The sequence below is a fragment of the Neopelma chrysocephalum genome, unplaced genomic scaffold (assembly GCF_003984885.1).
Source record: "Neopelma chrysocephalum unplaced genomic scaffold, ASM398488v2 Primary Assembly neopelma1_97390, whole genome shotgun sequence".
Taxonomy (NCBI): domain Eukaryota; kingdom Metazoa; phylum Chordata; class Aves; order Passeriformes; family Pipridae; genus Neopelma; species Neopelma chrysocephalum.
The window spans coordinates 2,587,868-2,603,195 of record NW_020926031.1 but is presented as its reverse complement, the minus strand read 5'-3'; the positions used below and the strand labels follow the sequence as shown (position 1 = coordinate 2,603,195).

General features: G+C 35.3%; 1 protein-coding gene across 1 annotated transcript in view; it reads right to left on the bottom strand.

Moving 5' to 3' along the window:
• ADGRA1 (adhesion G protein-coupled receptor A1) overlaps positions 1–15,328 on the bottom strand; it is a 267,959-nt gene that overhangs the window by 137,030 nt on the left and 115,601 nt on the right. Inside the window, exon 7 of the mRNA XM_027672274.1 lies at positions 3,530–3,743. Coding sequence (XP_027528075.1) covers positions 3,530–3,743 — 214 coding nt within the window. The remainder of the gene's footprint in view (positions 1–3,529; positions 3,744–15,328) is intronic.

The window sequence follows — 15,328 nt, the reverse complement described above, 5'->3', positions numbered from 1 at the left end:
ATAACATCTGAAAACAACTTTTCATACTAGCACCTGCTATTCTAAGTTTAGTTGTGAGCATGTTAGTTTCTCCAGTTGTAGCACTCCTTTTTATGGGTTCTTAACTTTCTGCATAGTTTAACGCTTTCAGAAGGAGCACTTGTTGAAGTGTAATGGTCCCAGAGCAGCTATTACAGCTGGCAGTGGCATAAGCACTCTTAAACACTCTATACAAGTATTTACAGAATAGAGCTAAAAAGACTTCAAAACTGTCATTATAGTGTATGTGGTAAATAAGAAACTTCCTGAAAATTAAAGTCTCTCTACCACTGCAGAGTTGCTTGGTTCATAAAACTAAAATATTTTCCTGTTTTAGTTTAATATTCTATAACTGTCCTGCTAACTTCTCCAAACACTGAAAGGGAACAGTGGGGAAGCTGGGAAAGATGCTGTGCTGCTGGGAATCCTACATAACCTTCCTTCTTTGTGGTTCCAGTGATATCATAGAATCGTACAATATGCTAAGTTGGAATTGCTGCTTATTGTGATCAAACTGATAATCTAGTATTCGAGGCTAAGGAAATTAGGCTGCCTTCATGGAAGCACTAGTAACAATTTCAGCTAGATCCATTCACAAATTATAGGAAATTAGTCCCACATCATATGTATATTTTCATGTATGACTATGACATTTATACACAGGCATAATGACAGAAAATTAAACACCAGCAAAATCAAATATTATTATCATTGGCAAGAAATGGTAAATTCAAGCTAGCAGCAGAATTAAAAACACCTTCTCAAGATCTCCTATAAGGGAATACTCTTTGCCAAGAAAAATGTCACAGAATGGAATACAGTTCAAAACTTTAGTTTAATTATTGTAACAAAAACATTTATTTTAGCTTATTCTGCTTTATCATAGGAGACAAAAAATACACATTTGGATATTTTATCCTTCTCCTGTGCCAGTTAATAAAACAAAAGGGTTTAGTATGATATTTGTGTTGTAAATCCACGTCCAGAAATATCTGGAACTCCCCAATAAAATAACCACCTAAAAATGTTTGAATAAGCAGCTTTTGGAACATGACTACACCTCTTTGTTCAAAACCAGCTTCAGAAATCTTTAAATTGCTAAGTAGCAGAGGCCAAAGCCTGTCCTTTAGTGCAATTACAGAAAGCCACAGACAGTGGACATTTGCTGTAAAGACTAGGTAAACAAAGGCAAAATATGACACTGTAAGAATTGATTTTAAGTTACCTTTTTTTTTTTAGTCCAAATCCTATATTTAACATTTGATAACCTAAAGGTACAGTCTGTCTGATTTTTCACAGTGCCTTGGACAACTATGATTTAGCCTTAAGAACTGTCACAAATTAGTGTGTAATAGCACGTAACAAGCATACTAATACATACTATTGTAACATGTAATAAGCATGCTTTACACATTATTTTAATTATTATAATAAAAATTATATAAATTAGGTCATAAAGATGGGATTAAAATTAAGAAATTCTGAAGACAGTTTTTACAGTTACAACCCGGCCAACATCTTCTCATTTTTAACATGAAGAGACAATACATGTCTTTATATTAAAAAAATAATTTACTTTAAAATAGTATGGTTTTTAAGAGTAGTTTCAAAACTACGTGTCTCTCATGCCTTTAATAAGTTAATTTTGATCAGTGCCTTTATCAAGGCAGAGGCACAACTGCTTGGATATTAGCATTTTTGACTGGATAAGGATCATGCTCTACAGTAAATGCAGCGTTGATGCCCTTTTATCTTTTGAAGTGAAACGTACAGTGCAAATAAATGAGAAATTAAAATGTTGCACGCTCTTAAATAGTTGTTTGAAGATTTTGATTTTAATTCAAAAAATATTTGACTTGGACAAGTAGAAGTATTTTTCCAGTCTATAACATGTGATGATCTATTTAGAAAACATTCTTTCTAAATGTGCATATTTCACATTCCAAGTGCATACTGCACCATAAGCATTAAGGTCACCTACTAAATGGCACAGTAAACAAGGTAGGTAGGAGATCAAGCATTCTTATTAAAATATTGCTATGGTAGACAATGATTTTTATTTTACAGTCTGATAAAAACATTGGTAATGTAAGGTAAAGTTCAGTCAAGGTACTTCCAAACTAGCCTTTTAAAAAGGAAAAACTATTTTGAAAACAATTCTGGACAATTTATTTCAGTTTATTATTATGCTCTACAAATTGCTTATATACTGCAAAATATAATTCAGTTGAAAAATATAATGAGGTGATTAACAGCATGTCTTTTAATTTTGATATAATGGCAATAGGAAGAACACGTTTAATTTAAGTGACTTGGCAATTATATAATAGCTCATGCACTTGGCATTACTATACTAATTGGTCTAATAGTTCTTTTAATTATGGCTAAAGCCATACACATTGATATTAGAAGAAAGCCAGGAGCTGTGAGAATAGGTCAGATCTGTGCCTCTAGATCTATAGGACTCCAAAAGGGGTCAAATAATCAGTGAGTAGACAAAATTAATATAGCCAAAAGACCCCAGTGGAGAGGAATTAATTTGACTCCATAACTTTTATTTGATAGTTCAAGAAGCATTTCAGGTCAATTATATTAATAGAAACTGGTTGAGTGAAAAGATGTTAATGATTATCCAGAGCTAATTAGCATAGCTATTTTCACTCCATCTTCTACAAAGAGAAAGGCAGAACATAGACACAGAATCAGACTCTCTTTCTTGATCACTGATGGAAATTGGCAGAGAACAAAAGGATGTGTGCAACAACTTAACAGCTTTTACTGACAAGCCAATACTCTATGATGAAAACCAAAAATAAACATGAAATCTGTAATAATTTATTGAATAAGATTTAAAAGGCAAAACTGAAGCAAAACTGGAACGATACAGTCATTGCCAAATATTAGGTTTTACTTCTTTTATAGAAGCCTATTCTACTTCGTTCCTCTTGCACTTTTCACATCAGCAAATGTGTCTGTAGATCTCTGTGTCTCTCAAGCACACCAAGGCACACAGATGGTAAAAGCCACAGAAAACTGAGAAATATTTAATAAGAAACAAATATGAGATTACCTAACTAAAGACTATAGGATCTAGTATATTGGAACCTACAAAAACTAATCCAAGCCTTTTAAATTGATAGTTCTTCACAGGTAGATCACAATTCAAACTTCTAGATGGTGTCAGGAAGCAGCAGTTTGGCTGTGAGTCGCTCTCAAATGATACTATTCTAAGTTCAGTTTCTTCTCATAGTTTACTGTGTAAGAAACTGTTTTTATTGGTTCAAACACATATCTGATCAAATCTGAATACTTAGACACAAAATGTACAATTTGGAACCACAGCCAATCATAGCCACGAAAAATCTCTACCTCCGTATGCTCAGATTCAAGTGTGCAATTGAATTGCTTCAAACAGAACAACTCCTGATGCACGTTTTTATGAGGCTTATTGCAAGTGTTGAATCTGCTCACCTTGCCTACAAGTCTGACTATTGCAAGGGGTATATGTTACCGTGTAATTAAGCAGCAGTCATGAATGATGCTGTCCTCCACAAATATGCCACTCTCTTCATCTGTTTCGACCAGGCGACCAGCATGGTACCAATGAACTTGGGTGGTATTGTCAACGTATGTTGCAGTGCACTGAAATGGCAGGCGGTCTCCATGAAAAACCACTTGTCTTTGTGATGGGATCAGCTCAAAAAGAGGAAGTTCCAGAGGCCCAGCTGCAGGGAAAACAAACAAACAAAAAAAATCAAAAATAGGAAAAAAAAAGTCACCGCGAATTCTTACAAATATTGTAAAGTGAAATGACTGTATACAATTGTAGCTTCTTAGATAAACACATTAAAATGCTAATATAAAAGATATGACCACAAGACCACAAACTACCCACTACCCACTGTGTTGTGAATTCTAGAGATGACATTTCTTTCACTGGTGTGAGTCCAGACAATTACAGGATTACTAGAATATCTACAGAAAATGGGTTTCACCCAACAGTTCACAGAATGGTTGAGGTTGGAAGGGATCTTTTGAGATGCTCCAACCCAGCCTCCTTCTCAAGGCAGGATGCTTTACTATACAAGTCAACAGAATAAAAAAAAATTAGTCTTCCAATTAAAGAAAAAATACAGCTATTAATATAGGTACAGTTAATATTTATAAGACCCCTTTAGTGTCAGTAGATGAAAAGCCTACTCTGCTCCAGAATGAAACTCAACTGTCTAGAGAGCCTAAATAAATCCCAATACCTGAGATTTGGATAATAATAAGACTAATAAAAGTTAAACTTTCCCCTAAAGTTCAACTGTCCCTATGATTTTTCATTTCCCTGCTCCTTCTGCCTATTCCACAAGTCATCTTTACTCTCTACATAATTCCTTAACATTAAATATTTATCTAAATAGCTCTTTTTACCTTTTAAAAGTGGAATGCATTTTACCATCTTTTTTTAAATAATTTTATCTCTCCTGCCTTTCCCTAAGAAATGCCCCAATAATGAGAATATTGCATATTCTAAGCAGACTACTACAAAAAACCAGCTGCCATAATCACAAACCCAAATGCCTAAACACAACTGAAAAATAAATAGCATTGTAAATTTGGAAGGTATATGCATTTTTGGCCCTGATGAAAGTCTGCTAATTTCAGAGATTTGACAGGGATTGAAGGTTAATTTCTTCAATCCTACAGTCTCTCTAGAGATTGATTCTCTAGATAGCATATGTTTTCTTCCATTTTTATTTCTAGATCCCAAAGCTACCTTAAGACAACTTCTGTAAAATATTTTCTATATATGATGAGATTCCTGCTATTTCTTTAAATTCGTAACAGAAAATTGAAAAAGGGCATTTTAGGAAAAGAATAACAAAAATAGAGGCTCTGCATCTAGAGAAAGATGATAATCTTCTTTGGGATAATAAGGAATAAAGGAAAACCTTATTTTCTTTTTTCTGATATAGTCTTCTTAGGCAGGAGAAGAAAATTGGTACCGCTGCTACTTTGTTATCATTGCACAGAATCCTAAGGGTAATGAAAATACTGAAGACTTACAAACATGACTGATGAACACATTACCATGAACATCCTGCACAACAGTTCCTACAACACAACCTTTTCACCTCAGCCTTCAACATCAAAACAATTAACTGAGCCTGGGTCACTTCTTAACTTCACTACCGCAATCTCATCTTAGACAAAATGCCTGCAGTCTTGCACCTTGGTTATCATTCTATCTTGATGAGGAAAGAGAATTTTAAAGCCAGTTCTTCTTCCTTATTTCTCTTCTGTTTTCATTTAAAGGCCTCTCATCATTAATATCAATCCATCCTACAGGGTTGTCAGATGAAAGGTCACCCTTCCACATTTGCACCACTAGTAACTATCCAAAACATCTATTTTTCTGACAAGTACTTTTTTTTTTCCATTTCACTGCTAACCATTTTATCTTCCTTAAACTTTCTCCTCAATATCCTCCATTGCCCATAACAAATACTATGCCTATCCAGACTGCAAGCCATAATAGCGGCAGCCTTGGTCTTGGTCATTTATATTAAAGGCTTTTAACTAGAAGATGGAGAGAATCTCTCTCTCCAAAAAGCTGCAATTTTTGTGTTGCATTACAAAGTCAATTATGAAATTAAGGAAAAGAAATGGAGTGCAAATTTAGCCATAAATTAATGGCATGATTACCAAAACAGAAAAATTAAACACACTGTCACAAGCACAACAGCAATATACACTACTCACAGAAACAAAATATTTTTCATGAATACAGTAATTTTTAACTGGGGATGTTGTATCTAGTCAAATGGTTTTGGTCATGCAGTAAGTGACACGTTGTGTCATGAGGCTATGAAGTCGTAAAAGTGTGAACCAGAGTATCAATATCTGTAAGTCAAGCTAAATAACTTGCCCAGCACATGGATGTCGTGTAACACCATCACTGAATTTATCTCTGCCTTTAGCGTGGGTCTCTAAGGCTCTACCAGTATCCCTTCCATTGCTAGCCTTAAGGATCACCAAACCCAGAAATGAAGTGGCAGTGTTCTGTACAGATTTTGTCAATTAATGATCAGAAGTAAATGAAAACCTTTTTTTACTGCAGCATGTAAAAAAAATGATCCCTTGATTGAGATCAGTCATATCAACAGTGTACTCACTTCCTATCTCTTTACAAATCCTTCTAAGTACAAATAAAGATGCAAAATTAATTAAACATACTTTTGGTTTACCATTATGCTAGGATATCCTCCTGACCAGCATTGAGAATGTACATGGTTGGGTTGATCAAATTGACAGATAATGCTGAAAACTAATTTTCAAATTAAAACTAGTAAAGTTTCTATGAATTATGACATTTGTAGACCATGGAAGATACACTTAAGTACTTCTGGAAAACATCTGCTTTTAATCTCTGTGATGTCCACACAAAAAATTAATACCAGAGCTAATCTTCAGTTGTTTTCCAGGGATAATCATGATTTAAATGACCAAGGCTGGTTCTGCAACTATTACTCATGCAAAAGTTCCAGTTAACTTCTGTGACACACCTCACAGATATGAAGATTAATTGCATCAATAAGAGGTCCAGGATTAGGGCCAACACCCTTTATCCTGAATGGCTATAAAATGATTGTATAGTTCCATCAGCATCAGCTGGAAATACTTATTTTAAATCCGTAATCCAACAGTCTTTCAAATTCAGAATAAAACTAAAAGTATTTATAAATGCTGTACACACATTTTCAAGCTTGTCTTCAAGACTAAAGTAAGAAGTAAGAAATTCTGTAAGTATTTGGAATGATTTTGGCATTGATTTGACAGCACTTGAAATTTAATGTCTCTGGCAAGCCTACCTCTTCACAATAGAAATTTTTTCTTTGATTATGGGATTACTAAGGACTAAATTGGGATTACTAAAATTTTATTACTAAATATATATAAGGTCTGATGCTCATATTTGTGCTTGTGTGTATGGCAGACAAAACAGCCTCATAAGATTAAAAAGTTTGCTATTGTATGTTGAGAGGAGAGGGAGTAATTTATGGGGATTTTCTTTATTTTTTTACACACTTAAAAATATTCCATGATGCTCCTTCCAAGACAATCCACTCTGCTGCCCTCAAGTTTCAAGCCAGCACCACCATCTGCAAATGAGACGTTTGACTCTCCTACAGACATTTAGATCAAGAGCTGATGGAGTGTTTCACAGTCTTTACCTGTCTTGTCTTTCCAGTCAGCGCTAAACCATGATTGCAGCAGAGCATCACAGGAATCACTGATTGCAGCATGAATCTAAAGGTCTAACCCATCATTACAGTAATTACATCTTTTTCGTTATCTTTCACTTCTCAGCAGAAAAGGGTTTTGTTGACTGAAGGCCAGACCCTTTATGCAATCTAGTCCTGTATTTCAGATTAGCTCCAGACTAGAATACTGAGGATATGCAGTGGAGGAATCAGGTAACACAAATACCACTGAATTAGAATATCACTTCAGAGTCCTTTCCTATACAGAAAGTATATCCCTGCATATTTTAATTCATGCAGAGCCCCAATATGTTGAAAAAGAAAACAGAAATTATTTTGACAATGATTAGTTAAAATAAAAAAAAATCAAGGTGCACTGAAGTTCTAAGGAAATGTTCCAACACACGTCTTTAACATATTTATAAAACAATTTGTCTCACACGTATGTACACACATTAAATATTTCCTGTCTTTTCTTTACAATTCAGTTTTGAGATTTTAAAAGTATTTTAATTTCACATCCAATTTTGTCCTTCTTTTTTGTTTTAAAAGTTGGAAGGGAGAAAAATATGCAGGAAATGTTGCTGTTACTTAATACACACGGAACAAAAATGCTGGTAAAAAATCATAACATAAAATGCATTTCTACCCGTATTTTAGTTACATTTTTAGGTACAATATTATTTAGACTGTTGGCACTTGTAATGACACTACTGTCTTCTGGGTGAATGATCAAAAGCAAATCTGTAAGCACAAAAGCTGGCCCATGCAATAGATTCTCTAAACACCACAGAAAATTGGTTGGTCATTGGCCACCATGATAAGCACAAGGAACTGGAGAAACAATATCCTACCTCCAGCGACCTTTGCTGCATTTCCTGCTGCACAACCTATAACCTGAGTAGCACAACTCTACAGCTCTGAGGGCATAAACCTGGTTACTACATTAGCACATTCTGCTGTTCAGTTTACCATAAACACAGTTTTCTGCCATACATTCTCTGGTCCTCATTAACTGGCTTTGTTTGAAATCAAAAGTTTTCACATAACCAGAAATGGGAAAATCCACAGGTTTCTCCAGGCTGCCCACAGATCAGTTCAGTATTACACTGCTCATGTCTTAGGATACAGCATTAACTTCTGTTAGAAAATTCTGTTTGCTACAGCGAGAGTGTTGGCATTTTGCTTCTTTTTAATCACTTGATTTATTGTATTGCCAATGGGCTTTTTATTTGAACTGAGCGTGCCCACAGAGTGCAGCACATCCTGCTGACAAAAGTGTGAGTTAGAGCTCTAATATTTGTATACAGTCTCAGTAGGAAAGAAATGTGCATGGAAAGCACAGTGGGGGAAAGCTGGAAGTGAGGACAAAGCAAAGGAACCAGTCCAAGAAAAAGGACAAATGAAAATGAGGAAAAACAAATTGAAAAACATTAGTTAAAAATCTGAATTGCTGACACTGCAAATTATATCTGTTGGTATTTACTGAATGGAACTGAAGAAACGAGAGTGATCTGGATTGCTCTGAAGGCCAGCTCTGCCAAGAAGGGGAGGTGCCAGTACACCAATGCCAATTCCTGTATTGCAAAATTTGCTGGCAGTAACTAAGGGTTTGGTGTAGAAGGTCACAGACAGCACCATATGCCAAGGAAGTCAAGAATGAACACAGAACTGGGGCCAAGCTTCAGTTTTAATAAAAGCTATGCCTGGCTCCAATTTCAACATAATATCAAGAAAATACAGATGCCAACATGTATTAAACACAGCAAAATAAGATAAGTCTTTTGGGCTTGGGACAAGAAAGCTTTGTATCATATCCATTTTCCAGTCACTGCAGAAAAAGTGGAGCTTCTGTTTGTATAACAGCTTCTTATTTCCACAAGCTTCACAATGCTGACAGGGCAAGGCATATTCCACACCATTTTATCAGTCCCTTTCACTTTCATACATGCTTTTCAGACAGGAACATCAAGTAGATTTGGTTTTTTGGGTTTTCTTTGCAGCGTATCCTAATGAAACTTTGGGGTTACGTTTCTTTTGTAATGCTAAATGCTACACTGAAATGGTAGCCACTAATCAAAGAGCAAGACTTCTGACACGTATCCTGTTTTACTCAAAGTTGCAAATTCTGTATTGCATTTTACTCCTGCAAACTTCTATAAAGCCATCAAAGGAGATAAGCAGTAGTAAATGTAGGATTTCTCATAAGTTAGAAGTACAATGAGCCCAGGTTGTCACAGTCCACTGCTACTGGTGCTTCAGTTACCTGGGTTAGCTAATCTCATAAAGATACTCAATATCTACAAAAGAGAAGATTAAATTCAGTGCATATATGCTGAGATGAGCTACAATTAAAGCCTTGGACGAGTCACTGAGATTCACTTGGATCCTATAACTTATCTGATTTATTTAATTAAAACAATATATACCTACATAGAAACTAAGAAAGTCTGAGCTGGGAAAAGTACAATTCAAATCTCATCACTTTTAGCAAATCCAAGTAATACAGGTTTCATCCAGCACTCAGCAGGTAGATGACCAAGTTATTTAACCTGTCTCTGTCTACAGGAGTTTCCCCCAGATTTATAAGGCCCTGTGAAAATAAATTATCATTTTTGTACTGTTGCAGGGACTGATGCATGTTGTGTCAATTACCACCATTTTAAGAGAGGAAGCAGTGGCAAACCCCTTTCTTATTCACTGTTGATAACAGTGGCTTACTCAATAGGAAAGTACAGGCAGTGAAATACAGAGGTAGTAGGTTTCATTTAATAGCATCTAATATAAATGATATTTTAATTTGTAAAATGGTAACAGTTACTTGAAAAATTTCCACAATATGAAATTCAAGGTTTCGGTCTAGTTAAACAAATAAAAGATTGCATTGTCTTGCATTGGCAAGGAATTTAAAAGAATGGGCAAATAGTTTTTTCATCACCGATTGCTTTCTTATCAAATAAAATTGCTGCAACCTTTCAACGTCTTATTCTCAAATTGTCCCAGAAGTCTATTTTAGGAGCATTCGATTATTTGCCACATGCCGAAACATGAAGACCATGACATATTGGCAGCTGTAGTATTGAAAGATTCATCAACACAAATTCCCTCACTGGCAACAGTCAGAAGCCATTGTTAGAAAGCTAATTTTGATTCTCAAATTATCCTTATGGCAAGCAAGCTGGCAGGCTCATGGCTTTGCATACTCATTAGAGCTTGCAGTTAATAATAATGGCTAAGCAGTGGCAAGGTAAAGCACCTAGCTCTACAAAATCATAGGAGCATAGAACGATTTGGGTTGGAAGGGACCTTTAAAGGTCATCTTGTCCAACCCCCCACTGCAATGAGCAGGGACATATTCGACTAGATCAGGCTACTCAGAGCCCCATCCAACCTGACCTTGAATGTTTCCAGGAATAGGGAATCCACATCTTTCTGGGTAGCCTGTTGCCAGTGTCTCACCACCCACATTGTAAAAAACTTCTTCCTTAAATCTAACCTACATAGACTCTCTTTTAATTTAAAACCATTACCCCCCGTTCTATTGCTATGGACCCTACTTAAAAAGCCTGTCCCCAGTTTTCTTATAAACCCTCTTTAGGTACTGAAAGGATGCACTAAGAGCCTTCTCCTCTGCAGCTGAACAACCTGAACTCCTTCAGCCTTTCCTCACAGGAAAGGTGTTCCATCTCCCTAATAATCTTCATGGCTCTCCTCTGGACCCAGTCCAACAGGTCCAACAGGTATCATCAAATATATTGTTTAGCTTTATCTAACTGAGAAGTGCAGTGGTAACACTCATCCTTCCAAACCCTAAATATACCTAGATACCTTCTTTTTATTTTCATATCATTACCGCACACTCAGATCATGGAAAGATGATAGCAGGAAAGTTCCAAGAGTGGCAGTGATTGCACCTAATTGCCCAGAGACCATCAGGCTGCATAAGTACTCATCTATGTTGCCAGAATGCCAAACAAAAAAGAAATATGAAAATCATAAAAGATGCTGAACAAGTGACAGTTCTGTTGAAGTATTAAATTCTTCCATTCCAAACTCCTCTCAGCCCAGTTGACAGTGTCAGAAACTGCAGCTTTCAACAGCCATTTTTATACAAGCATTAAAGAAAGTGCTGCATGATGAAAGGTGCTATAAAGATGTGAAATATCACTATGGTATACTCCACTTAATTAAAAGAGAGGTTGTTAGGATGGAAGCTTTATAGAGAATTTTCCCATGAGAATAATTCAGATTAATTACACCAAACTCTAATAAATATTTTTAACTGGACAATATTAACACAGGGTTGGTAAAGAAGCTTATATAATTTTATCTAGAAATCACCAGTATAAAATTTAACCCTCGTCTTTTAAAGTACATATTACCATATTAAGAATAAAGAATACTCCAAGGATAAAGGATACTCCAAGGGTTGCAGTCAAGGCTGTGTGTCTTACCACTGCTTTACTCATGAGCAATCAGCTTTTGGGAATGACCAGTCAGAGGCTTCATTTCACTGCTATTCTCACTACATCTTAGCAAAATTTTCCTTCAGTTAATTTGATTACTTTTTGGAACAAGTAGTCAAAGATGATGTAGAAAAACCTCTAATGTAGTGTAAGAGTAAGCTATGGTAAGAAAAACAACTTGGGTACATTTCCAGCATTTAAATCAGCAAGATTTCAGGGGTGAACTGTTCTGCTGAACTGGATTTTCATGTGTGAGCATAGATGCAAGAAAATACGTAGTAGTAAAATTTATCCTCAACTGACCATTTTAATACTTCTACTATTTCACAAGATTTAACTGTTATTACCTTTGTGCCTCCAACTCTGCAGCAGTGTTCTAAATTGCCACTAAAGAAATTAGATAATAATGTTTAATATTAAATGTAGGGCAACATATTCTTCCCCCCCCAGTTTGAGACTGATCATGCTAGAATGAGAAATCTAGAATTTGCAACCAAAAGGTTAAAGCACTGTTTGTTTTATACTACCAAATGATAGGATAGAAACCAACTTTGATATACAAAATGGCCACTTGGCTCTGGCAGAAAATGAATCTACCCCATCTATCTTTGAAAGGTCCAAAATATAGTTACATTACTCAATTTATAGGCATTCTGTTATTATATAAATTTTGTTATTAAAGAAAATAACGAACCAACATTGTAAACCAGAAATAATTGGAAGAGGATCTAAATATTGCTAATTGTATCACTACCCATATCCTGCAAAACCTAATCCTGTGAAAGGTTACTAATGTGACTATTCCTATTTCAATATAATTAGACCTATTCATATGATTAGGCACTCCCTGCAGAAGTGGAGCTGAAGTCTTGATCCTGCATATTCTTGAAGACAATGATGCTCTGCATGAATGCAGCAAGCTACCTGTGAACTGCCAAGAAACTGCAGGACTGGAATCTAAATCTGGACAATTAATCCATCATTCCTCGTACTTGAGATTTTGAGTTTAGTCAGTTACTACAACTGGAAACCCCCCACAGTTCAATATTTACATTGTGTTAATGTAGCAAGAATGATTTGTAAATTAAGAAAGAAATGGTTGAAACCATAATCTCAAGGCCATTCGAAAATTTAAGTCAGTAACAAATGAGATCCAAACAAAACAATGTTTGGTGTACCGAGAAATAAATCAAGAAGAAATGTTCCTAGTTAACTTTGAGCCAGTATTCGTTATTGCAATATATTTTATATATGAAAGGAAGCTTTTAAAAACAGTCTACATACATTTGTCATTTTAAGACTCAAACAGCAATGTAGGTATTTAATTTTTGGCATGAAAAATTCAAATCTCATTTCTCAGCCAACATGCCTAACACAGAATAATTGACAGTATTCTTACAAACTGACACAGTAAGAGGGTGAATGCATTCAGCTGATTTCAGCTTAATCTTAAATGTTGAAAAAGTCTCCTTACAAAGACAAAATTCCCCAATACCTTTTTTTTTCTTAGCATTTTAAAAGTACATATTTCTTTCAAAGTTCTTACTGTTGGACAGTGTACACTGACTTACTGTGCTACAAGTGAAGGGAAAACAACGTGCAACGATATCAGGTAAAATTATAAGGACATTTCAAGAAATACTATATCTAAAACAACACTATTCCATCATTGCTGAGAAAGCACTTCAAGACCCACTGTGTTTCAAGAATCTATGTCAAGGCAAAAGAAAGATGCTTCAAAAAATTAAAGTAATTTATAGAGGAAGTTTAGGAAAAAAAAGTTCTCTTTTTTCCCAATTGCATTACTCTAATTGATTTAAAATGTCTTGAATGTTCTGAATTTTTTTGTGTTTTAGGTAAGATTGGAAAAAAAAAAGTTACTTATGAAAACAGACTAGGGAGCTGCATGTGGCCTGAGAGAAACATGCCTTAATGTTCTGCTAATACTTAAGCATGAGAAGTGCAGATTAAAAAGTTTAAGTAGGTAAGTAACAATGAAAGTACTTCTTACCTTCATATGTAAGAAGATGAATCTTAAAATGGACAAGAAATCTCTAAGAACACAACCAGAATGAGTGCATAAAGAATATAAATGTTTTCTTCTTTTTTTGCTTTGCACAAGTTTCAGTGTGAACAGGTACAGAGCATCAGAGTAAAAAGCCATTTTAACCTGACTCTGTTTCTTTGGGGGAACAGATACTCTGATTCTCAGTGAAGTGAGGCAAGCTACAAAAGACAAGGTGCTGGTTAAGTACAAACAAGTCCCTAACAACTATATCTCCTCCCTCCCAATAAATTATTTACATTTTCTATGAAACATTTAAAGAATTTTATTGCAGAATACAGAAGTCAGAAAAAGATTTATCTCTCTGATTTTTATCCCTCTCTTTGAAGTGGCCTTCCTAGGTAGGGAATCCATCATACTCAAAAAAACACATTTCAATAATGAGCTAGAGCTTGCTAATTTCACTCATAAATTAAAACTTTAAGGTAGTTTACAGAATTCAGAGATTGCATAATTCAAACATTCTTGGACACTCACAACTTGCACCTATTATCTTCTTATCTCTATTTTTCAGTAGGATGGATTTTTATACTTCTGCAGTGTTAACACTTTTCTCAGTAGAGAGCCCCCTAAGGCATACCAGAAACCTAACCATACAGATCCTATACAGACAAAAATCCAGTTCTGTGTTTTGAGTGCTCACTCCTTGCCATCCCTAGTGAAAGTCCTAATTGACTGCTAAAGCTATTCGTAAATTATGAACCAATCTAAAGAATTTCTCACTAAAATTCCATTGATCACAACCAACAGGTGCACTACCCATGAACAGAATATACATTTTATCATAATACATACTTTCAAAATAATATACTGTAATAACTCCTCTAAGTCATGTGAAACACTGTACAGTTGATTTTCATGAACATGGAGCTCACAGAGCAACAATAGAATTCAAACTGAGCTTCTGGGTACTGAAGCAGTGGGTACTACACCTCTGAAAAACAGGCTCCTGAGACTAGGGAGGAATGCTACCCCCATTACAGTAGAAGAGACACTACCTAAAACCAGATGCTATATCAGCCATACTAATACAAGTAGGGAAAGTGACTCACCTGAGGTATTTTGTTTTGTAATTTGCCATTACTCTGTGCTTTGCAAGTTCTATTTTCACCATATTTTCCCCCAAGACTGTGCCTTAAATGAATGTATCTAACATTTGGGCTTATATCTATTTCCTTACCTTGGAAGTTTCTTTGCTGAGGATAGTATAAGAAGAACATGTACTAATACTAGCTTTGCTGATTGTGTCTGCTGCCTTCGCTGGTTATTATTATTTCAATGGCATGGGTTTTCAGAGATGTGCACAGTGCAGATAAATAAATAATGCTGTATCTTAAAAACTTAACTCTTTTAATACAGTCGAATGTTGAAGCAGCTCAACATGGAGGGAGACTTTTTCCCATTCAATACAAAACAGCTACTAAGGAAATGGGAAACAAAAACATTCAGTGCATAAGCATAGTAAAGACAGAAGCAATTGATTAATTTCTTCCAAGGAAAAGACTTGTGCATAGCTTTACATCAAC